General features: G+C 34.8%; 1 protein-coding gene across 1 annotated transcript; it reads left to right on the top strand.

Moving 5' to 3' along the window:
• Nucleotides 1–15,784: 15,784 nt before the first annotated feature.
• On the top strand, nt 15,785–24,739 carry adam28 (ADAM metallopeptidase domain 28). The gene is given in 9 exon segments (NM_001076718.1): nt 15,785–15,870; nt 17,136–17,221; nt 17,517–17,590; nt 17,800–17,878; nt 18,022–18,098; nt 20,424–20,619; nt 20,897–20,959; nt 21,840–21,911; nt 24,005–24,739. Coding segments are annotated over 9 exon segments (882 nt in total). The 5' UTR covers nt 15,785–15,809; the 3' UTR covers nt 24,179–24,739.
• The last annotated feature ends 2,860 nt before the right edge of the window (nt 24,740–27,599 follow it).

Raw genomic sequence — 27,599 nt, forward strand, 5'->3', positions numbered from 1 at the left:
AATTGAGGAAAAAATAAACTAGGGTGCTAATAATTCAACTACATATAGAAAATAACACTCCCGCTCACCAAAAAAAAAAAAAAAAAACTCATGCAAATAAGTGAATTATTAACAGAATAATTCCAAGGAAAAAAAAAACAGCATTGTTAATTTTAGAATATCTATAAGCTAGTGTGCTCTGAAACAAAGACAGAATTTGCAGCTTGTAGTTTGTCACTTCCACCTAAATGGATCAACAGTTTTTTCAGTCACCTCATGCTTCAGTTTCTCATCAAATTGTGACCAATCAAATGCTCTCTAGTATCTGGCTTGTTCTGCCCCCTTCAAGACGTTTCACATTTGATGCACTTAAGCTTAGGCACAAGCACTCTCACTGGCAGATCTGTGATAAAGCAAAACGTTATTGGCTGTTTTTTTTTTTTTTAAAAGAGGAGGAGCTACACTATGTTGTACTCTCCATGTTTCCGTTGCAATTATGTCAAACATTAAATAAAAATGCATGTTTCAAAGCACTTCACGGGAAAACTTACCAACAAAAATCTTTACACTTTTTTTATGTAAACAACCAAAAAGTGAAAGTATAGTGATAAGTATTATTTTATTATTTTACCCTATTCACCTGCCTTAGATTATATTTACTTAAAATAAGAAAAAAAACTACTACTAAATTACTAAACATATAATATTACTAGGAATAATAATAAAATAATTCTAATAATGTTGTATCTATAAAATTAAACTGATGTCAATCTTTAGGCTTTCTAGAAGGTTCAGGCCCTGTCAATGTGTCTGTCCGTCTTTCTCTCTGTGACCTGACCATGACGGGCCAGATCTTTCTGGAGGACAGCCAGAAGAGAAAGAGAAAGAAGAGCCTGGAGCCCGAATGCCGGCATGTTATTGTTCATCCTGGCCAGGGAACAAGGTCGAGGAAGGCTGCAAATCCCTGCCTGCCAAAAGGTTTTGACCAGCAACCCACACCCCGTCAGCCGTTTCCTATGTTACTTAATAATAACAGCTCTATGCCAGAACACTAGAGAAAACACTTGGAGACTTTGGACAAACACACAACAGGCTCTGTGTCAGATGTAAATCATTTAAACAGCTTAGTTTGACAGACATCAAACATTACAAACCTGGCAGAGGCATTCTTCAAGTGACTTGTAATATATATATATACACACAGCTGAAGTCATTTTTAGCCCCTTTGTTTATTTGTTTCCCTAATTTCCCTTTAATAGAGAGGTGATTTTTTTCTAAACATAATAGAGAGAACACATTTCTAAACATAATAGTTTTAATAAATCATTTCTAATAACTGATTTATTTTATCTTTGCCATGATGCCAGTAAATAATATTTGACAAGATATTTTCTAAGACACTTCTATACAGCCTAAAGTGACATTCAAGTGCTTAACTAGGTTGATTAGGTTAACTAGGCAGGTTAGGGTAATTAGGCAAGTTATTGTATAATAATGGTTTGTTCTATAGACTATCGAAACAATATATAGCTTAAAGGGGCTATTAGTATTGACCTTAAAATGGCTTTTAAAAAAATAAAAACTGCTTTTATTTTAGTCGAAATAAAACAAATAATACTTACTCCAGAAGACAAAATATGACCAGAAATACAGTGGAAATTTCCTTGCTCTATTTAAACAATTTGGGTAATAATTAAAAAAGATAAAAATTCAAAGGAGGCCTAAAAATTCTGATTTCAACTGTGTGTGTGTGTGTGTGTGTGTGTGTGTGTGTGTGTGTTTATAGTGTAAGATTTGTTTGATATAATTTTAATGTTTATTATTATTATATTATTATACACAACGAAAAAATAAAGACTTAAAGGAAAAATAAAGACTTTTCGTACACAGTGTAAATACATAATCTTACAAATATGTTTAAAAATAATAATAATCTGATTAATTTAGATAAGTGCAAGAATTACATAGTTCCTTTGTTAATTTTATAGTTATTTTTTCAGCATGGATAGAAAGAGAAAAATGTGTCTATCATTGCAAATGCTGCACAGTAAGTAATGCATGAACAATTATAAAAACATTTTTCATTATAATATGTAATAAATTTTATCAAGTTATCATTTGATCACCCAGATCAAAGTGCTTTCTGATCTCTCAGAAAAGTGTTTAATAAATGAGACTTAAAACAATGTCATAAGACAACTGTATACAATAAAATCAAAAACTAAGTGTCACATATTTAGTATTCATAGGAATTTTAAAAAGTTGCTCCAACATAAATTATGTTTTAAATCCGCACAGATTATTTAAGATGTTGTCAATATGTCAATAATGTATGTTCAGCAACTATTAATACTTAATCATAAACTTCTAAAGGTGACCTATTAAGCCTCTTTTTACAAGAAGTAATTTAAGTCTCTGATGTCTCTACAGAGTTCCTAGAGCAGGGGTGGGCAATCTCGGTCCTGGAGGGCCGGTGTCCTGCACAGTTTAGCTCCAACCCTATTCAAACAGACCTCCCAATAGGATTCAAGTGATCTTGAAGACACTGATTAGTTTGTTCAGATGTGTTTGACTACAATTACAAATAAACAATACATAATGTTTTTATAACTATTTGAAAATGTCCCTTTTATCCAATTTGATCCAAATTTTGGTGACATCACTTTTAATGTGCAGTATGTAAGTTTAAGACCCAGTGGTTGAACTAGGTATTACATTCCTGGATCGAAACAAACGAAAGTGCATGTTGCCAGTTTGAAAAACGAGTCTGATGACCGAGCCTAAAGGCTGATATAAGTCTTATTCTAAATAAAAGTAATAGCACGCGATAGCAGGAATATCTTCCATATTAAAATTAGATTTGTTGTCTAACCAACAGCTCGAATTGATATATTAGAAACAGCTTCCATTTCTTGCAGCTGAGCAACAAAAAACAAAAATTACCTTAAGTACACCTCATCTGCTTTATTCAGTGTTAAATGCTAAGAATGTGAGTTTGAACGCCATTTTACATGACACTTATTGCCATACTACTGAAAGCAGCAGCAGATAATTCACCTCAGATCTTGAAAATAAAATAAATTGCTTGAAATTGAACTTTAGAACTCTGGAATAATGCAAACCACAATATACTATCAGTCATTCAGCATGTACATTTAATAATGTTAAAGAAGTTTAATATGTATTAATTAGATTATAATCCTTACCATTTCGTGAGTAATTGCATATTCTGTTCTTCTGAATAGGAAGGTTCAACCGGAGGTCGCATTTCAGTCACAGGCGCATGCTTTGAGATCCTTTCTGAATGTATGAATGAAATGCAGTTTTCCACCAAGGTGCTGAAAAAAAAATCGGTTAAACTGGCATTGGGCAGGTTCAAAGAACCAAAACAAAGACAGTGTTCCGGCTCAGAAAACACATTTTTAAAGCAGAATTTCTGACTTCAGCATTGTTTTCAGATAAACAAGTATGTTCACTTACCATGTTTCTTAAATATCTGCAAACACATTATGCTATTTTATACTTTAGAAGAGTCAGAAACTTACATACAGCACTTTTAATTTCAAATTACATTGTGCTCTCTTCAAAAGAGGGCGGAGCTACATGTACAAGCACCTATGCATCAACAAAGTGACAGATTCACAACAGGACTAAAGTTATCTCTGTGGAAAATTGAAAATGTAAAATGAAGTGTCTCACAACTCCTAAAACTCAACATCTATAATCCTCTTAGCCATTGTCGTTGACTTCACTCGGTTAAAACTCTAATGGCAGACGGCTGCTTCTCACTCAGGGCTGTTCATGCTAATGAGAGACAGATTGTCACTAATGGGTGGGGCTTTGGTAACACATACATAGAGAGAATGCCAATCAAAGTGCTTCTGCAGACTGTTTTTTTTCAAGTGTGATTATAAAAAAATATTAATACATTTTTACCTTTACGGCTATCTCCACACACACTTGGCACACAACTGTGTTTAAACACCTTATAAAAGTGATTTGTGCATAATACTACTCCTTTAATACCTAATATTCATAATAGTCATATGAACATTTTCAATTTCACTTCTGTACCATCTACATTACAAAAATATGCCCATAAATCAGTGCAAGCTACAAGTCAGGGAGAAGCAGAATCTGTTTGAAACAGCAAGTATTTGTTGCAAAATTTGTACAAAAGGAAAAGATCACTTGCGTCACACAGGCTGCTGAAACTGGAACTTTAATAACTACATCAGCAGAAGCTCGTAAAGAAGAAGCACAGCCACATGCAAGAACATCCGAAACTCATATTAAGGAGGAAGCCTGACAGACAGATATGGGTCCGGGACCCCTGCAGTTCCACTCAACCAAAAACGGGTGATGAATTAGCTGTAATTAACCCCTATCCCCTCCACTGTACCACTGCACACCCAGCCTGCTTTCTGCTCGATGCCCTGCTCAAATTAGCTTGAGAAAGCGTGTTTTAATTGGGTTTAATATGGGCGCCTGGAGCGGGCACTGTGCAATGAGTGGAAAACAAGGCCTGGTAAGCATGTCAGCAGCTTTAAAACCAGCCACAAAGAAAAGAATCAGTCTTGCGGATGATTTCACTCACTAGAAGAGCCTTGGATCTTAATCAGGAGCACAGACAATGGGGGATGCAGGTCACCGAGGTAATAACAACAGTGCAGAATACACACAACACATGTGTATCCATTTGAAGTGGGGGATGTTAACTTAATTAAAGTTAAATACCCAACCAAAACACAACTTACTGTATAACTTACAGAGCCACATGTGTTTATTATACCATTTGTTGTCGCTGGAGTTGATCATTTAAATTTGCAGTACATACAAAAGGTACTATTTTAGTGTGCTCTTGTTCTGGCTCATATATGCAAAGTTTCCTGTGTTTGCACTGTGGGGTATGCAGTATTTGACTGCCAACTCATTGTCCTCACAGACATGAACAAATGATATACTGAACATGAACTTCATGACCAATATCACACTCTTAGCAGTGAGATAGGGCTGTATATTGGTACTGGTGGGAGGCCTGCTTTACTGCCCCCCACGAGTACTGATATACAGACAAATCACACTGCTACAAGTGTCAAATTGCATTTATACAATAGTTCAGCAGCATAATCGAAAAAGAAAATCAAACACAAGAGTCTCAGAAATCCTTTTGTATGAGGAACTACTTTTTTCCGCCACTTATTCATATCTGCAGCTGACGTCAGAACAGCAGAAACCATTGCTACTTCACAAACTTAAGAGCTAGTATTTGAACAATTCTCTAGCGTAATATCTAAAGTGATGACAAAACAGGTGATTTTGCAGACATTTTAAGATTATAAGACTGAACGGCATGAAATGTCATCAATCTACAGAGATTTCCGAGTAGGCTATTTCCCTGTTGCAATCAGGAGATCACAATAATTAACTCCAAAAATAGTCACAGCAAAGCAAACACTACCAGTTTCTGTGGTATAAATACAGCACTACAACATATAAAATGGAGAGATTGACTCAGAATGTCACATGATTTATAATGTTTTGTTCAGCTGTAGTTTGAAACTTGCGCTAAGAAAATGCTTTTTTTCTCTCCACTAAGGACTTATTATGCGGTCTCTGTCTTCATCTTGTAGCAGAACGTCAACAGTCACTTTCTTTGGTCTGCTCACACAGGTTAATGGCATCCAATGCACTAAATCCAATGCTCTGAAATGATAAATATTTTAAAATAGGCACAATCCTTATAAATAAACTGCATAGTTGCAATCTAAACAACAACATTCTCTACTAAAAAGCCTCAAAAGTACATTATGTTGTCCAACAGCTGCAATATTTGTGGAAAAGTGTAGAGTTTCCTCTGCTTGTTGCTGTATGTGGGCGGAGTAATACACAAGGGTGAAGGGTGAAGAGGCGGTACAAGTGCTGTTACTTGCAGAATATTACACGGCTATCAGCCAATCAGATTCAAGAACCAGACAGAACTGTTGTATATGTTGTGCCGTTGTTTCCAATTTGAAAAATGTACTCTAACCCAGTGGTTCTCAAAGTGGGGGTCGGGACCCCCCGAGGGGTCGCGGGGCAATGAAGGGGGGTCGCCTGCTGATTTCCAAAAATCTATTTATTTTTATTCAACCATAAGAATTAACATATTTTATCCATAACTATACTGAAAATAAAAATAATTGTTTATAGTTACTATATACTATATAGTTACTATAGTAGCTTATAGTTACTAGTTCTATTGGATTGCGACCCCTGGGGTAATTACATTATATTAAAGGCAGCAATAGCGTCAGATGCATTTTGATTTTATAACATCAGGTTATACTTTCTGGCACATTTAAAGCACTGACACAAATTTAATTGGTGTGTCTGCATCATTGCATGCAATGTTTCTGTATTTATCAGAGGATATTGGGGGTCGCGAGTCACTGGCATTTTTATTTTGGGGGTCGTGGGCTGAAAAGTTTGGGAACCCCTGCTCTAACCCATGTGATAAAAACACAAAAAAACGTACAATAAGACAGCACTTTCTCCTGAAATGACAGCAAATGAGACGTTTGGACTGTTTCATGAATCAAACAAGCCGCAGACACTGTATGAATACTTTTTAAAGCAATGACATCATCCAGAAGCAGACATCTGAGAGATGAGATCTCCATCACTTAATCTCTATAAAACAGAAAAGAGAGAAGACGAAACAAATCACATCAAACATCTGCTCGTTTCTTTTTCTCTTTATAGCTTTCAATAGCGACTCTGAAGGCTGATGCAGAAAGACAAAAACGTACTGAGAAATGAAACATGGATGTTTTCACTGAAGAACTGAGGGTTCAAATTCAATTTTAATAATTGTTTATAAATATGGAAAACAGTCTTTTTGCATAAACTTTTGCATCCACTTTTTTTCATGTAAAATAGTTCATACAAATCCCACGTATAATCTATGCACCATATCACTGTAAACACATTGATCATGTGCTTTGGTAAAGTGTGCACGTGCACATTTACATATGGACGTTGTCATCACTAATAGGTGTGTCCTAGAAGTTGGTATCTGACATGTAATAGGAAACACACTGTTCTCCAAAAAATATATATATGTAATGTTAAAAGAGAATCTGCTAGATGTTTTCCGAATAGTGGTCATTGAAAGCCCTCTTGTGGACACAACTTTTCAGTTTTTTTTTATTGATTTATCAATAGAACATTTTTATACAGCTAGAAAAAAAGTTATACAAACAAAACAACACAAAATCATTGAATATAAGGTAACATTTGTGTGAGAAATTTTTTTTTAAATTAGAATTCTCAAACTAGTTGACATTAAAGAACAGTTCACCCAAAAATAAAATTCACCCAGTGTTTCATCACATTAGTACAGAACCCCGGAAGGGACGCAGTGGAGGAGAAAAAAATTGGCTGGGTGAAAAAAAAAATAATGGGTGAAAGAAAAAAAATGGGTGGGAGGAAAATATATATTTCTAAGTTTTTGCGTACATTTGAGTGGTTCCAAACTTTTTTTTTTTTTTTTTTTACTGTTGAACATAAAATAAGCTATTTTGAAGAAAGCTGAAAACCTTACTGTTGATTTTCATAGTATTAAAAATAAATGCTAAAAAGAAGTCAAAGGTGAAAGGTTTTCAGCTCTCTTCAAAATATCTTCTTTTGTGTTCAACAGAATAAAGAACGCAAACAGGTTCGCAAGTTAGGAGTGTATAAATGATGGCAGAATCTTCAGTTTTTGGGTAAACTGTCCCTTTAAAAGGTTTGGCGACACTGCCACCAAGTGGTCAAATGTTGTAATTACATATTGATCAGACTCAAATAAAAATACAGTGCAACAGTGCAGACATTGACCATCTATCTCAATTGATCTCTATATCTCAGTTGATATCCAATTGAATGATTTTTTATTATTTTAAAAAGTCTGTTGCTCTGAATACACATGCAGACAAACCACTGCAATGGTAAACCGCTGTAATGACAAAATGATTGACCCAAGTAGCCTAACAGAAAACTACGTTAGCGGAAGGTAACATTACTGAACTCTTAAACTTTCTTTTTAAATCTCTTCTAAAAGGCGGAGTTGATAGAACCACATTTGCTAATGCAATTGCTAATTTATTATAACTGGAGTACATTTGTAATCTGAAGTATCACTTGAATCACCTCAGTCACAGCAAAGAGCATAGAATCACCAAGAGGTGATACTCTAGTGCAATTTGGGAAACAGCCACTATACAACGGCCATTTTGGAATGAAAACTCCAATAGAATCACAGCATATTATAAGTCTGTAAAATCGACTATTAATGATTAGTGATAGTAAGGGTTGTATTGTCGTCTTTCAGGATGTATCTCAGCTTTAATGCGCTTTTTTAAATAAATAAATAAAAAACAAAGTTCTATAGTGTCGCCTCTTGGTCATTCTAAGCTCTTTAGTCACGGTCCCTGTAACTTACATTTTGTATGTTGCGTTTAAGCTTGCACTTCTGTGGCATCTGCCGTTGCTGAGCAACCATTAGTCTCTCAGAGAGACCACCACCTAACAAACCCTTGCCGTAGATGTCATAATAGATTTATTTGCGAAGAAAAACTTTGCTCTGTGTTTGTCTGAGGTAATTACTCCCACATTATAACTGAATTGTGTGTATATAAAGGATATATGTGTGCATATGAATCATTGCTTGGTTATTGTCGCATGGCGTAGCCTAATATTAAGTTCTAAGGGATAATGTGTGGATTCGGCTCTGACATACAGTAACTTCTGGTGCGCTGCTTCAACAGACATCATTCTTAAAGGTGACCTTTTTTTAAAACAAAATCTGTAGATTTCCTGCACAGCCTTCTGGTTGAGATTATGTATTCACAATACCATTATGGGATGTGTCTCAACTGTATATTATATTATCCATTATTTACTATTAATCTATACATTAACTATTAATATTACTATTTAAGATACAGTTCAGTGCAAATTATTTGTTATTATTTCAAAATACACACGTTTTGACTTCCTTCAGATAGATCAAACATTATTTAAGGCAGTCAACGCCTCCCTGTAATGTGCACTGTCCCTGTCAGTCTGAACACAGTTCATGCGTGAAGCTCTCATATCTGGTTATAGGAGAACGGTGAGGTGCATGAGAAGGGTCTCATCTCATCTTGAGAAGGGTCAAGGGTCTCAACTCTCTACTAGCTGGGCTTCCAGCTAACTCTATCAAGCCTCTTCAACTGCTCCAGAATGCAGCAGCACGGGTTGTCTTCAATGAACCTAAACGAGCACATGTCACTCCGCTGCTAGTCCGTTTGCACTGGCTGCCAGTTGCTGCTCGCATCAAATTCAAAACTCTGATGTTTGCCTACAAAGTGACTTCTGGCCTAGCACCTTCTTATCTGCACTCACTTCTGCAGATCTATGTGCCCTCCAGAAACTTGCGTTCTGTGAATGAACGTCGCCTCGTGGTTCCATCCCAAAGAGGGAAAAAATCACTTTCGCGAACGCTCACGCTCAATCTGCCCAGTTGGTGGAATGAACTCCCTAACTGCATCAGAACAGCAGAGTCACTCGCTATTTTCAAGAAACGACTAAAAACTCAACTATTTAGTCTCCACTTCACTTCCTAATCTGCAATTGCCTCTTTGAATATCACACTAATTGTACAAAAAAAAAAAAAAAAAAAAAACTACTAACACTTCCCTTCTTAGACTTTACAGACCTGAAACTTGCCTTTAGTACTTATTCATTGTTGCTCTTAGTTGTGTAAATTGCTTCCTTGTCCTCATTTGTAAGTCGCTTTGGATAAAAGCGTCTGCTAAATGACTAAATGTAAATGTAAATGTAAACCACTGACATGCCAATCGCTATTATCACCCTGGCAGTGCTAAATAGCTTTTAATATTTAAGTTGAGTTTCAGCTCAAATTTGCAAGATATATTTAATATGTAAAATGAATAAAAATAAACTTGGTTTAAAATGTTGGCAGAAACATTATTATTGTTCATATACCAGTCCTTTTAAAATAACAGTGCACAATACACTACTTTTAAGTTCATTGTTGAATTGACTTTTTTTATTATTATTATTGTTTCCCACCACTAATTCAAACTAAAATATAACATTTTCTGCCTATATTTTTGCTGTTCACTATAACACAAATAAAGACAAAAATGTCTATAAGAATGACAAGGGTTAACCAGATAAAACAATAGGACACACTTTCCTGATGCACACAAATGAGTAATAATTCAGTTAACTTATCTATGAATAAAACAAACGGCAGATGTAATATTACTTCTAAATTGATCAAATTCGTCACTACAAAAGTGTCATACAAAGACAGCAGGATAAGCTAGTGTTATACAAGTTCCTATAAATGTTTTACAAGGTACAAATGGTGCACAGTCTAGAACTGTACACGAATCTATGAATGCACAGGACAAATAAATGCTCTAACAGTAAATCAGAGGAAGAACGTGGACGCATGATCTCCAAGCAGGTCTACACATGCCTTCTAAATCTGATAAAGAACTGTCTGTGCTTTAACTCACAAATGATCTTTGCTGGATAACTCAAATACTAAAGGATTATTTAAAATCCAGTATAAACACATTATCCTCATGAACATAAAGCAGACAAATAAAAAATCCAATAAAGATTCAACTTCAAATATTAAATTAAAGAGATGGTTCACACAAAAATGAAAATGACTACATAATTTACTCTCCTTCATGTGGTTTTACACCTTTATGAGTTTCTTTCTTCTGTTTAACACAAAAGATAATTCTATGAAAGTCAATGGGTGCTAGCTGGATTTTTGTAAATATCTTTCTTTGTGTTCAAACAGAAGAAATGAACTCAAATAGGGTTTTGAACAGCTAAAGGATGAGTCAATTGTGGGGTTAACAATCCCTTTAATGTTTTAAACAACTACAAACAATCAAATTATTCGAAACTTCAACACACCATGGAAATAAATCAACGAAAGAGCAGCGTCTATTCCGGACTCCACATGGTTTCATAATAAGATTTTGAAAGTGTGTGATGACTTTATAAAGAGCATTTAGTTCATGCAGTGAATTCAAATCTTACATCATTTGTAACGTTAATCATGTTAAGGATATGAATGTGCAGAGTGTGAAAAGTTTTTATTGGTTTTATTGACCTACTTATTAACCTTTATAATGATCCAGATGTCATGCTGTTCATGCAAACGTTTCTATTCATGACAGAAGAGACAGCTGAGCAACAGGTCACAGCAGGACAGAAAACAGGAGGAGGAATAGAGAGAAAAGCGCCACTTTGCAAACACATACGGCCATAAAATGGACACTGCATGACCTTTCCACTCCAACAAGCGAACAATAGCTTTGTTTGAGGCATCAGGAGAAGGCACAATAATTGCAGTGTTGTCCTTGACTTGACCTTGTGCATTAGAGAAGAAGAACAAGAATGCATTTCAGTGGGAGAGGAAATCACACACTAAAGGAGCTGTTTATATAGAGATCACATTACACATTTTCATGCTGACATCTTTGTGAAAAACACAAAAGCTGAAGAAAAGGGGAAGGACTGATGAAATGCACTTGGAAGATTATTTTGAAATTTACCCGATGACCAAGCAATGTCTACAGGTTATTCAAAAATGGATTCGCAAGTCATGAATGAAAGTTGATAATACTAACAATAATAAACAGCAAGAGAGTAAAGCGAAGGTAAGTCAAAGTTTTTTGTTTTGTGTTGGCTTTCTGTATTCACCTGCAAACAGTCTGTGCAATTATTATTATGCTACAAGCAATATATGTCTGTTCAAATTAATTTTTGTTATTTATTTATTTGAGCATTCTTGATTTGATCATTTAAAGTTGGAAATGACACCACTTGCAAGTTTTTTTCATTATTTATTTGAGTAAAACAATCTTTTAATTCCTGGCAACTATTGATGGCAATTCCTTTAAAATGTAAAATAAAAATGTTTTCAGGATTCTTTACATTATTAGACACACATTATCATAGTCTCAAGTCCTAGAAATAACTGACCTATTTTAAATCTTATATTTTTAAGTAAAAAAAAAAATAAAAGAAAACATAACAAAAACTGTGAAAATAGTATTTGATCAATTTTCAATTTCACGTTTCAATCTGTCTTTAGGAGAAATACAAACAGTAGAGACTGCTTTTCTGTTGACTGCTATTTCTAGCAATTCATTGCAAATGTTAACCTTGCAATGAAAAAAAGTTTTTACCAAAATAGGGAAACTCTTTCTATTTTTTTTTTTTTTTTGTGTAAAAAAAAAAAATGTCTCTGTCAATGTTTTCATATGATAAAATTTGATTTACCAAAGTCACATCTGTCACATCAATAACCAAGAGATGTCATATCCACAATGAAGCTTTTTCCTCATAAATTCAAAAATCTTACATTAAATAAAATCAATCATTTTTGTTCTATAGTGTGTCAACTTTTATCATTTTATAAGCATTATTTATTTTGGGTTGTGCAGTTTAAACTTTCTACAAAGTAAATGTTATACTGTAAACTGTAAACCTTTTTAGGTCACATCCATAAAGCATTTTTATTTCCCTCATTTAGGATATAATTCACACTTAGCTGATGACTGGTTATAAGCTTGTTTGGCATGCATGTCAATAAAAAAAAAATTGTAAATAAATGCAGCCACTAAATAATGTGAATTGATTGGCGCCATCAACATTGCTAATTCACTGCCCCTCTCTGTTTTAAGCATGTGCTAAATAGATGTTTGACCATTATTCTATTCTGCTGCACCTCAAATAAATAAATGCATTTTGAAGTCAGCTTTTCAGAATCTAGTTTATTTAGCACCTTCATTTTGTTTTGCTGGTTAACTTACAAGGGTCAAAAATCTAAATGATTTTGTGGATGTATTTTGCAAAAAGATACATCAATATAAGAAGCTGAATTAATAACATTGTGGCTCTAAAAGGAATATGGATAAACTATATTAGGGTCTGTAGAGTGTGTATGTAATGCCTTTTGTTCAGTTTATTCCTTTGTCTGTGTTTTTAAAATAAACTTGGATTTGTGTTTAGTTTGCATGTGTACTTGCTGATTTTATTCCATGAAATAAATTGCAATATTTTAAGAGTAATTAATTAAATGAATTAAAAGCACAATATTTCATTTACCAGAAACAAAAATATAACTTTGCACTGAGTTCTTTATTTATTTTTTATTTTTTGTGTGGTCTCATCAGGCCACCCCTAAAAAAACAATTTCTGAGGACACCACTGATTTGTGGCTAATGAAGAATTGCTTTATGAGGGAAAAATACTGTTGGCTAAGAACTTGACTATGGTGCCAATTTTGTTAAGTCAATTGCATGTCGTTGGTCGGTGGGAGGAATCTGGAGAACCCGGGAGAAACTCATGCAAACACAGGGAGAACATGTCAATTCTGCACTGAAATGTTGACTGGCCTAGTAAGGATTGGAACCAGTGACGTTCTTGCTGTAAGACAACAGTGCAAACCACTGGGCCACCCAATCTAGAAAGGAGGGGGAGGTGTAGGGAGAAAAGGGAATTCTTCAAGATGAAGATGACTGTGCTATAAGAAGACTATGGTTATTTATAGTGTCTTAAGAAACATGTGATTAGAGAATTATGCGATAGGTAATGCGGCATCAGCCGTGGTCAATCATAAGCACGTGATCCTCTCGAATCTAGGTTATAAATAAACTTCACATTTGAAATATATTTGAAGTTCATTTGAAGTAAACAAATGCTTACAGATTTATATTTTTTTAACCCTAAAATTCAGTGGACAGTTGTTTTGGAAATTATATACAGATGTTTCAATGTAATGTTAAATTTTGCTTTTCTTTGTGTATGTATGCTTTATGTTTTGTCTGTAAACGTCACAATGCTGGGATTGCTCAAATAACTAATATAAACCTTGACAGAAATTGGCCTTCAGTTCTGCCTGAGTGCAGCATTGGATACAATAGATCACCAGACACTTATAGTTATTAAGTGATTGTGACTGGTCTATCTGAAACTGTTGTAAATTAATGTTATCTTACTTAAGTGGAAGCACATTAGTAGTATATATCAATAATACTTTGTCTGAACCATATAAGTTATCATGTGGTGTTCCACAGGGGTCAGTCTAAGGACCACCGCTTTTCAATCTTTATTTGTTATCTTTTAGTCACAGAAGCATAGTATTACTTTTCCTTGCTAGGCTGATGACAGAGCTCTACATACTGTAGCCGTATATCCTGACGATCCAGCTCAACTCGATTTACCCTTAAATTGCATTCAAGACATCCTGCATTTTTTAAATATACCCCTAAGCAAACCAAATATACTAGGATTTAATCCAAGCCAAGTGGCAAAAAAAAATTTAAAAATAGGAGTAGACTTTGATTCAGATTTTAACTTTAAAGCTCAAATGTGATTTAATCACAATTGCATTTATTAATCTGAAGAACACTAAAGAAAGACCCTTACTCTCTCTAAGCAATTCCAAACTATAAATGCAAGCATTTATAACTATCAGGCATGATAATTGTAATTACCCTCTCACAGGTCTCTCAAACAATACAATTATTCAACTACAACTAAAACAAAATACTGCTCCTAGAATATTGACTAAATCTAAAAAGGAAGATCATATTTTACCTGCATTAATGTCGTTGTACTGGTTACCTTTGAGATTTTGATATAAAAATTAGATTACAAGGCACTGCTTTGACTTGCTGCAGACTTTCTTTCATATATGTTTGAAGTTTACGAACCCAGAAGGACTCTTGGATCTGCAAGTTCTGTTCTTTGAACTATACATTAGAGTAGAACTAAAGAAATTTAGTGATGCTGCCTTTAGTCGTCATGAAACAACCTTGATGACCTGAAAGCATTAACATTTCTGAGTCCAAATGAAAAACATGTTTTCAGTCTAGCTTTCATGTAAAATCTTATAAAATGTATGTTTTATTTGTACGTATATTAGATGTATTATCAAATGTTGTATAATCATATGTTTTTTTTTTATTATTATTTTAAATGTATTAGTTATTTCTTTCTTGTAAAGCACTTTGAACTGCATTAACCTATTAGGAACAGTGCTTGCTTTGCTTAACATCAGAAGAGTTAAGAAAACAATATTTGGTGGAAACATCATTTTTAATTGGTCTTTATTTTCCCCTTTGCTGTCTTTACTATTGACAGATGCATAGCCATTTCATGTACAGTACACAAACGAAGTCACTTAGATACCTTTGCTATTATACAATTAGTTTCTCTGTATGTGCTATGAGGTATAGGCACTGTTTTGAACCTCTTTTAACGGTAATTTGAGTTTCAGTGTTCACATCAGAATCAGCCTGTGCTCGAGTTGTTTTTAGAAAACAGTCGTGCAACATAACAGAACTGCCTGTACTTATCCACTTGATAGTAAAAAGAGCAGCTGTTTAAATGGTTAATTAATGGATAATTATTTTAAATGACAGAAGCTTGGGTGTTTAGGACCAAACATGGAAAGTTAGCAAAGTTTAGATATTTCCTCAAAGATACTTCCTCAAATATAACAAACAGACAGACACATCTACCACTAAGCAGGAATCAATGCGTCAGAGCCTGTCTGCATTTCTCTGTCACATTCTCTTTTCTCAGAGGCGTGTCTTAACAGGTCAACAAATCTTTTATACCTCTGTGTCATTTCCTGAAAGTCCATGTCTAGAGGTTAGACCGCTCTGTAAGGTGTGGTCTATGGCCTAAACTAGTCTCACGTCAACTATAAAACTTCACCTGACCAAAATCTCCTGTTTCAGTTGTTCTGAACACTGACAATGGCCCAAAGACATCTGATGTTGTGGATCTTCACTCTGTGTGTTTCACTGGATCCCTCAGGTAAGACACTGGATACACCAGTGACTCTACTTTACAATGACTGATTAACTTATCTGTGCTCAGCCAAGGGCTCTTCAACAATAACACTGCACTGCAACAACTGCAAGACTTAGATTACTGTATGTTGTGTTGAAGAGCATGTATGTTACAATCAGAAAGATAAAGTGTCAGATTTTAGATTTATAGAGCTTACTGTACATTGCTGAGGTATGTGAGGATTTTATTTGTACACATTCTAGACTTCACTGAATGTAAATAGTGCAAATTATTCATAATATATCTAATATCCCAGGTATGTTTAAATGTCAAAGACTTTTTTTAATATATATTCATGTTTAAAACTAAATTATTGCATATTTTCAGATGTTTCCAAAGATATATGAAATAAAATTAGTATGTCAATTCTGGTAAGCATGTAAATTGCAGCGTTTTTGTGTTGCATAGAAGTATAATGAAATACAATTGAACAATGTTGAAGTAATAATGCTAACAGTGTAAAGGTCTGGTCAATATACACACACCAAAGTCCCAAAATTAGTAAGTAATATAGTATTAACACTCTTCATCACGTAACTATAATATAAAGTTTAAATTATTCATTGTTATTTAATCTGCCTACACCTAGAATAGCAGTGTGTTTTGTTACCTCAGGCGCAATAGCAAAAACACCTTCTTGGTTAATGCAATTTCCTTGTGTCAGGAGTGAAAAAGTTGTGTGTTATTGCTGATGCTTATGCTACACCCATACTCTAAATTGAAAGGCCTATACTTAACTATTATTTGAAGAGTGTATTGTAGGTTTTGCTAAACTGGTAAAAAGATAACACTGGTATTTTAAAAAAACTACCATGTAAATATCTCTTTAATACTGATTGTTGTTACTGTTTAAACAGTTACACCTTAATAAACATTACCCAAACATGTTGTTAGGGGCAGACTGTAAAAATCACAGTAAAGCAAACATGCTTTAACAAAACAAGGATATCAATCTTGGCCAGAAAGTGTGTAGAACAGACATTGTCTATTGTTTTTTTCTACCTTAAAATAACAAATCTGGCATTGCTGTAGATACGTTTGTTGGCAGTTATCACTAAAATCAGCCATTCAAGTTTACACTTGTCCTTTCAATACAATATTTAGATCAGGTGAAACAGTTCTGAAATCTGAAAGCTGCATTCACAGCCTCTATATTAAAATCAAAATACTGAATGTCTGTATTTAATGAGTAATCTGTGATTCCTTGTGTGTTTGTCAATCTGCTACAGTTGGTCACATTCACGAACTACATGGCAAGGTTTATGAGATTGTACGACCAATAAGATTACATGATCTGCAAAAAAGAGACTTACAGGTGAGTTCTTATATACTCCCTAATACTACATACAGAATTATTAAACCCCTTTGATTTTTTTTTCTTTTTTAAATATTTCCCAAATGATGTTTCACAGAGCAATTATATTTTCACAGTATGTCTGATAATATTTTTTCTTATGGAGAAAGTTTTTTGTTTTATTTCAGCTAGAATAAACACATTTTTTAAAATTTTTATTTTAAATAAAAGTTAAAATTTTTTTTTTTGATAATTCTGACTTCAACTGTATATTTGAAACCTTTTATTCAAACTAATTAATTTCTTTCCTTTGCAGTCAAGACCGGATAGAGTGAAATATGCTATGACACTGGGTGGTAGAGACATTGAAATGCATCTCCAGAAAAACACGTACGTTCGTCTTCTCAGTTTCTCCCTTGTCATCATATCTGTATATCTTGTGATATTTAATATCTGCACATGTTGCAACTCCAAAAAAAAAAACTTCCTCATTATTACAGACGTATTTGTATCACATTACAACTGCAACACAGATTTACACACTGATTTGATCATAAACCTTTTTGCAATGGATCTGAGAAATGTGTGTTGGTCTACAGTGGCATGCTGACTAAAGACTACAGCGAGACCTACTACACTGACGATGGCATGCTTGTCACAACTACACCGGCAGATTTGGTATGTTATATCCAGTATACAGTTACGAGTAAGATGAAATACTGTAAAAAATATATATATAGCAATGTTATAAATCATTATTCTAATATAATGCACATTCCACAGTGTACAAAATTTACGCAATTCTTTCAATTTCTCCACAGGATTTATGCTACTATCATGGGAAAATATTAAATGACAGTGCCTCTTTGGTTAGCATGAGCACCTGTGATGGACTGCGGTAAGAAATTGCATTGGTGTATGCAATTGTTTGTGTGTGTGTGTGTGTGTGCGTGTGTGAAATATGATAATTCTTTACATTTTGAAGCCAATACGTAGAAATCTTGAGTCTGATTGCTAAAAAACATGAAATCTATACAATTTTTGTTGTTTTAAGATTTATTTGAGCATTTTTGCCATTATTATAATCGGACAGTAGATACTGACAAGAAATTAAGTTGTAGAAAGAGACAAGGGGTGGGATCAGGAAAGGCCAGAGAGTAGTGATTTGAACTATGCCAGCAAACTGATCAATAGACTTATCAGCAGCATCAATTTATTTATTTTTGTTTTTTACTTTAACCTCATAAAAAAGCACAAATCTAAATCATTAAATTATTCTTTCCAAAATCCTTTACAAACTGCTATTATAAAACCCCAAATGTTCACTACACAAAAGGCACACGAGGAAGCCACAATCAAAACTCCCACGGCCGCCTACACACATTCAAAAGTGGATCAACCGGAATAAATAAGCCATAACATATCAGCTGCTAAAAACCATTTATGATGGCATCAAAAATAATTGTTTATCATCAGATACAGACATACTAATAACATTAAACTATGCATTAACACATGCAGTAACCTTAAACAAAACCCTAATTCTAAACCTAGCCATAAAGTACACGTTGTTAATTAGCATTTCAATCATTCATTTTCTTTTTGGCTTGGTCCTTTAATTAATCAGGGATCGCCAAAGCAGAATTAGTCGCCAACTTATCAATCATATGTTATATGCAGCGACTGCATTCCTGATGTTAAGTGTCTATGAGTGAGAGTAACAGCGAAAAGTTTAAACTTGTATGGAGTGAGTGTCGATCAGTCCCTTTCCTTCAAGACACAAACAAAATTCAGTTAGAGAATTCATTAACAAAAAGTACAATGATAAAACAAAACTGGGAAGCGAAAATAGACTGGAGGGGGGGGGGGGGGGGGGTAAAACAGACAAAAGTACTCTCTAGCTAGTTAGAGAGTAAAACTGTCTAAACTGACAAGGTAAATTTAAATTAACAAGAGAAATGTACACCAACTCCCCACCTAGACATGAACAAGAAAAATGGGTTTTAGAAATAAAAATGGCACCCACCTCCCTACAGCTTCCAAACACAAAGAGAAGTTTCAATGGCAGATTGTACATGGTTTTAAATCCTTTACAACAGATTTTAACTTCAATAAGCTAACCACCGCAGCAACAAAACTCATTCAAAGTCAAGAAAGAAAGAAAGAAAGAAAGAAAGAAAGAAAGAAAGAAAGAAAGAAAGAAAGAGACCGCACTCTGGAAACAAGCTTCAAAATGGCTTGCAACTGATCAGCTTTTAAGCTTGCAGGGCAACGAGCAGCAGGTGTAATCAATCAACCTCCTCTCCTCTACACCTACAGTAGTTGACAAACAGGTAACAAAAATAGAGAAGGATGAAGAAAAGAAACCAAACACAACATACAACAATACATACAAAATAACATGGATGCCCTTCCAGCTGCAACCTATAACTGGGAAACACCCATACACACTCATTCAAACATATACACTACGGACAATTTAGCTTACCCAATTCACTTAAAGCGCATGTCTTTGGACTTGTGGGGAAAACCGAAGCACCAAGAGGAAACCCATGCCAACACAGAGAGAACATGCAAACTCCACACAGAAATGCCAACAAAGCCAGTCGAGGCTCGAACCAGTGACCTTCTTGCTGTGAGGCGACAACTCTACCCACTGTATTGGATTTGTAGCATTGTTCAAATAAACAAGTTCTATATTTTGTGTATTTTAAAGATCCATTATTAATTAGAGTCTCCCATACAGTCATATCACATATCCTGTCACAACACTTGGTTGGTGACTAAACACAATGACAAAGGATCTTCAACAACTTGGCAACAGTACCTAAAGAGTGCTTTTTTAATGTCTTGTGCATAACTATCAATCATAGAACACATGCCAAGAGAGCAGCCAACCATCCATCATATTTGTTTTTCGGCTTAAGTCAAGTTTGATCATGCAAATTTTTGTGAGATCTCATGTCAAGATTTGATAATCGTCTAAGGTTACGCACTCTGCTCCTTAATATGCAGCAATATCAGTTAGTTGCCTCAACTGTGTTATTCAGCTTACTGCAATTAAAGGAAGTTACAGCTTGACCCCTGTTTTCAACTTGGATTAAATCAAACATATAAATTACGCAAGGTTTCCTAAGTACTCATAATTAAGTCAGCACTTGGGCAGCTTTCCAATCTCTTTCTAAAGGATCTTACAAGTGACATTGTGTTCATGTCTTCACAGAGGCTATTTCCAAACTGCAGAGCAGAGGTTTCTGATTGAGCCGTTGTCTGAGGATAGCGATGGCGACCATGCCGTCTTCAAGTATGAAGATGTAAATGAAGCCACGCCAAGGGTGTGTGGAGTCACCAACACTACTTGGGATGAGAGTGGCGATGGAGTTCCTCCACGCATCCTCAAAACACGCTCTCGTTCCTCAGTAAGAATGTGCATTCATTTACACTATTAGCATTACAAAAAGTACAATGAGGTTACAGCTCACAACGATTAATCTAATTTTAGCCGAGTCGTCATGTGATCAAGTCTCAATTGTTATTCTGAAATGTCGAAATAAGAATCGCAGTAAATTGCAGAAGTTAAAAACAAGATTATCCTGTGTTAATCCAATTTAATGCAATAAAGTAGTTCACATTGTTCTCTAAATAGTAATTCTGTTTTCTCTATTTATTGTGCCTGTTTATTTTCCGCTTTATCAGGGGCCAACTTTATTCCAGAGACAAAAATACAATGAGTTCTTCCTTGTTGCAGACAACAGAGAGGTAAGAGAAGTCAATGTATTTTTATGGACTATGCAGAGATAAAAAATAAAACTTTATTTACTTTTAGATTTTATATACAGTTAAAGTCAAAATTATTAAACCCCCTTTGAATTTATTTTCTTTTTAAATATTTCCCAAATGATGTTTAACAGAGCAAGGATTTTCACAGTATGTTTGATAATATTTTTTTTCTTCTGAAGAAAGTCTTATTTATTTTATTTTAGCTAGTATAAAAGCAGTTTTTAATTTAAAAAAGAGAAATTTTAAGGTCAATATTATTAGCCCCTTTAAGCTATATATTTTTTCGATAGTCTACAGAACAAACCAATAACTGGCCTTATTAGCCTAACCTGCCTTGCTAACCTAATTAACCTAGTTAAGCCTTTAAATGTCACTATAAGCTACATAGAAGTATCTTGAAAAATATCTAGTCAAATATTATTTACTGTCATCATGGAAAAGATAAAATAAATCAGTTATTAGAAATGAGTTATTAAAACTATTATGTTTAGAAATGTGTTGAAAAAAATCTTCTCTTCGTTAGACAGAAACTGGGAAAAAAAATAAAAAGAGGAGGCTAATAATTCAGGAGGTCTAATAAACCTGACTTCAACTGTATATGAAGCTTTTTAACTTATTTTTGGCATCTTAGTCATTATCAGCTGCTATTTGACATTTAAAAAAAAAACATTTAACAAGTTAAAGGATTTTGTGCTTGTTCAGCATTGTAAATTCCACAGAATCAAACTGTTTCTAAATTGATCAATGTAAATCTGAAAACACTGATGCCAACAGATTTCAGACAGTGAGTCTTGAAGCCACTGTGACTAATGAGCAGAGTCATTAATTGAATCATCATTTAATTTGTGTTTCATCTCAGTACAAGAAACTGAACAGCGATTTGGAGAAGCTGAGAAAGAGGATATTTGAGATCATCAACTTCATCAATAATGTAAGTTGCTGATGACACAAATGGATTTCAAAATGTCTAGCATGGTAACATTCATGACACACAGTGGTTAGCCACAGAAACTAGCGAGGCTATAGAAACTAGCAAGGAAACTGGCAAGGACTGGTTACAGATCTTTTCCTTAAGCAGATCTTCCCACGAGTACAAGTTTAGTGCTTCTGAATTAAATCACACTGGATAATTATCATGTACTCCACAAGCTTAAGGTTCAGTTTCATCCAAACATATGAAATAGTTTCACTATAGTTTAACTTGCATTTGTCCACCATAAAGTGGAAACTTGTCTCTGTGTACTAAACTAAATAGTCAGACCCATAGCCAAGGTGGTTTGAAAAAATCTACCCCCACTGACAAAGGTCAAGAATCTGCCATTGGTCCACAATTTTTGGCACTATTTTCTCTTATGTCCTATTTTAACTGCTATGCCATCATAAATTGTGCAAATAACCCATCAAAGTTTTTAAGACCACGCAGAACATGATGTAAATTAAGTCAGCTTTCGCCAGTGACCTATTGTTAAATAGAAAAAACATTTTACAAGTAGCCTAACTTTTATTCTAAATCTAGGACCTTATTCATGAAAGAAAAAATTTACCAATGAAATGGTCCGAAGCACCAAATGCGGCCTATATTAAATTTTTTTTTTAAATACTAATAACTGTTGTTATTATTATCCATGTATTTTCAAATTTTTCTGACTGAGCTAAATGTGTTGGCCAGTTTGTTATTTGTCTAATAAATGACAACATGCTACATTATTTTTCCTAATGGTATATGATGTAATAAATTTGAATGTAAAAAACATTTTTTTTTCATATTTCTTTATTTTAAATCTTTCAGTACGTCAAAAATTAACCATCCGACAAGCTAATCCAGATAAAAATATTGCTAAAAATGTCACTAAATGGAGTATGGTTAAACCTCATAATTAAATAGAAAATGATGCGAATAACTGCAAAAAAGAGAAAAAAAAATGAGAAAAAAAGAACCACTCCTTTCACCAGGCTGGCTACGGAGCTGATAGTAATTGTAACAGTCTTACTATTACAACAATTGCATGTGTTCCTACAACACAGGCTGTGAAAATGTACCCCCATATAAATTTCTGGTCAGTTCAAATTATGTAGCCAAAACTACTAATCTGAGATCTAAAAAAAAAAAAAAAATGCAAAAAAACGTACCTCCTGGGATATATTTCGTAATCTTTAGAAATGTATATAAGAATATGTATTAATGATGATCCTGGGTTGTGTTACTTCATTATAAATTGCTCTGAAAAAAAGTTTACTAATTACATAGATATAAATTCAAAAAGTAAATGGTGACTCTATTTTATTATATTTTTTATAATATATAACTTGTGTATTTAAGTGAAGTTTATGTATAAACAAATTTCGAGAGGATCACGTGCTTATGATTGCTAGCAGCTGACCCGCATTATCTAATTCACTACGATCCAATCACATGACTCCTAAACTACTATAAATACCCTGGGGTTTATTCCATTGCTATCTTTGTTTTGAAGAGTCCCCCCTTCCTCCCCTACTCCTCCTTCTTAGACGGGTGACACGGTGGCCCAGTGCCTAGCACTGTCGCCTCACAGCAAGAATGTCTCTGGTTCCTGGCTTTACCAAAACTAGCAGACATTTCTGTGTGGAGTTTGCACTTCTCCCCGTGCTCACGTGGGTTTCCCCCGGGTTCCCCGGTTTCCTCCCACCGCCTAAAAACATGCAATTAAGTCAACTGAACAATCCAAATTGTCAACATAGACACGCTTCTAGTTAGTAATTAATTTCAAGAGCATTCACTTGCTACAACAGGGGGGTTCTCGAGATCTACCTGAGCTCAAACTCCCCTCCCGCCTTGCAAAGGGAGGGAGCCCTGGGCTCGAGGATCTCATGAGCTCAGGGCTCTCTCCCGGGACAGCATGCCAAACAAGCTTTTATAATTAATCATCAGCTAAGTGTAAACTCTTGAAATAGGTGTTTAGACAGACATTTAGGCCCTGTTGTACATGATTTAAAACAACACACACAGTACAATTCTCTTTACATCAATATTTTTCGCCCATGCAGGTTTATAAAGAAATCAACACTTTTGTTGCTCTGACTGGATTTGAAGTGTGGACAGATAATGATAAGATAACAGTGTCTGCGGCTTCCGGAGCAACTTTGGACAGCTTTACCAAGTGGAGAAACAGTGACCTCATAAAACGGCAGCGGCACGACAATGCCCATCTCCTTACGTAAGCTCCATTGACTACATGGGGAAATGAAATACTCTTAATCTGATTAGCACCTGTTCAAAGCCATGCCATTGTATTCTAAATGCTTAAAGGGATAGTTCACCCAAAAATAAAAATGTCCTATGGATTTACTCATACGCAAGTGGTTCTAAAAAATGTAGGCATTTCTTTCTAAAGAATGTTGGAAAAAAGCATATACTGCGAAAAAATAATTTGGAAGTCAGTGGCTGCTGCCTTCCAACATTCTCCAAATATCTTCCAACTGAATAAAAAAACACAAACAGGTTTGGAACAGGTGGAGGGTATGGAAACAATGACAGAACTTTCCTGTTTTCTGTAAACTATCCCTTTAAGAAGCTGAACCAGAAAGAAGCTAGGCAATATATTCAAGTCATTAACTAACGCAATGTATTTTAGCTGCACTGGTTGAAAATTAAACTTTGATTTTTGTCCTTTTGCCAGAGCAATTGACCTTGATGGAGCAACTGTAGGTCTGGCTTACATTGGAACCCTGTGCGGAGGACTTTCAACTGGGATTGTTCAGGTACAAATTAAAAAAAAAAAACATTGTCACAAACGTATACGAAATTATAGCAAATAATGATTCATTATTGTCGCTATTTATTTATCAAGTTATTGTTTTCTAAATGTGATTTAACGGGGACTTATTAACTTTTTAAACTTCTGAAATGCTTTTGTCCTTGAAAATATACACAATGCTACAAAGCACAAAGTCCACTACAACATCAGAATTTAAATAATTTCTGCCTTAGGCATAACCAAAAAGATCACCAAGAGATACCGTTTCAGTATTCACCACACTGAAACGTGCATCACTTCCTCAACTGTGTTTTAGACAAAGCCTTGTGTGTCTTTGATAATAAAAGAGGACAGCAACACAGTGGTGAAAGCCGACTTTCTGTGTCCGTACTTCATTTCTGTGCTCTAAGAACACTGTATATCATACAATACTGTGTTTAAGCTTGTAAGGCTATAAAACACTTGCAAAAAATTAATGTTTAATTTTGATAAGGGCACAACCACAAAATAAAAAAAGTTTCCAACCACAAAACAAATTTTGTATTTGTTCATAACTTTGTTCCATTTTTAATGAATTTGATTAATCAATCAATAACTTTTTTTAAGTTACATGTATTCGTTAACATTAAAGTGAGGTTATGATAATATGATAATAGTATAATCTACAAAAACAAAATCAAAATATGGTGTGTCTGAATTTAGCTGGATCCAATTCACATTTATTAACTGTTGTGTCCCTCCAGAAGTTTAGCCATTCTGCCAGCATATGGTGCAATATGTAGGAAAATTTGTGGCTTTTCGTAATTGGTGCAGATATCCTTTAGCCAGCAAGGACACTATTCAAATTCTTTCTGCCAAGCTTTGTGGTTTTAAATTAAAAAACATTATATTTGCATATAGAATGTGTTCATATTGTGTGCGATACCTCGAGTTGGCATAGACACGGCACAGCAGTGTGCCTATGCCAAAGCCTATTTGAACGAGGCTACATTTATTGTATTGATTGCTAAAATATTGATTCTTACATGTTTTTTTTTTTTCTAATGCTCTTGTTATAGAGATTTGAAGAGTTATTTGTTTTCATTATTTAGAGTCATTCAACAATTTAAGAGGTTAAGAGATAAACATTTTCTCTCTTTGTTTCTCTAAGTGTTTCTTTTTCATTTTGACCAATGGTTCCTAAGGTCAAAAAAGTAACCAAGTTATGTAAATTTGTGTATACAGTGAGTACAAAAAAAGTATTCAGACCCCCGTCATTTTTTCACTCTTAGTTAAGTTGCAGCCATTTGCTAAAATATTTTTTTCCTCATCATGTACACATAGCACCCCATATAGCCAGAAAAACAAATTGTTGATATTTTTGCAAATTTATAAAAAAAAGAAAAACTGAAATATTAATTGGTCATCATAATTTGGTTTAAATCAGGGCTCTGGTTGGGCCATTCATTACAGTCACAGAGTTGTGGTGAAACCCCTCCTTTGTTATTTTAGCTGTGTGCTTAGGGTCATTGTCTTGTTAGAAGGTAAACCTTCGGCCCAGCATGAGGTTTTCAAAATGTCAACAACTCTGTGTTTTTCTGTCAATATGGGGTGCTATGTGTACATTAATGAGGGGAAAAAACTAACTTTAATGATTTTGGCAAATGGCTGCAATATAACATTCATTCATTCATTTTCTTGTTGGCTTAGTACCTTTATTAATCCGGGGTCGCCACAGCGGAATGAACCGCCAACTTATCCAGCAAGTTTTTACGCAGCGGATACCCTTCCAGCCGCAACCCATCTCTGGGAAACATTCACACACACATTCACACACACACTCATACACTATGGAAAATTTAGCTTACCCAATTCACCTGTACCGCATGTCGTTGGACTGTGGGGGAAACCGGAGCAACCGGAGGAAACCCACAGGAATGCAGGGAGAACATTCAAACTCCACACAGAAACTCCAACTGAGCCATGGCTCGAACCAGTGACCCCGCGACCTTCTTGCTGTGAGGCTACAGCACTACCTAACGCGCAATATAACAAAGAGTGAAAAATAAGAGGGGGTCTGAATACTTTCCGTACCTGCTGTATTTTCACGGCAAAACAAAACAAAAACTGCTGCATATTTTGACAAATTTTGAGATAATTTGTCACCAAATTAGTAAATTCTGGCCACAATCATCAGAAATATTGATAAATGCGAGGTACAGTTTTAAATGACTAACACATATCCTGTATATCCATGATTTAAACAATTATGTTCACGAAATTTCATATAAAACATAATTTAATACTTCAAGATAGATTAATGAAACATCTACAGTATGCTGAAGCTTGCTTGTACCTACAGTTGGATGGTAACTGAACTTCCCTTTTCAAAGGATCACAACTCTATGGCCACAGCAGTGGGGGCAACTATAGCACACGAGATGGGGCACAATCTTGGCATGAACCATGACAGCAGCTCCTGCGTTTGTTCTGACAGCTCTTGCATCATGACAGCTGCTCTCAGGTACTGACTGTATATACTGACTCTATTAACATATCCCACATAGCAAAATTTCTCTGGCCCAGCTCTGGCCCACACAATCAGGTTTTGCTTGGCCCACATGCCGCAGTGAATTACGGTACATGTCTGGACCAAATCTGGTTTCCAGACAAGGCTAAACACAGACCATATCTGAGCCAAGTCTCAGCCAAGTTAATAACTCATAACTGGGCCTGAACTGGGCCAGATAGGTTGGTGTGTCACGATTGCAATGAAATTGATAAACCCATGGAGTGATGCGCTTTAGGCACACTATGGGCGTGCTTTTTCTCAAAGTGACCTGATAGGTAGAATTTTTTTCTTTATTCAAAAATGATTTTAGTGTATTTTAAATGTGGGTCAAGAC

This window comes from Danio rerio, chromosome 5 (assembly GCF_049306965.1).
Source record: "Danio rerio strain Tuebingen ecotype United States chromosome 5, GRCz12tu, whole genome shotgun sequence".
Classification (NCBI taxonomy): Eukaryota; Metazoa; Chordata; class Actinopteri; order Cypriniformes; family Danionidae; genus Danio; species Danio rerio.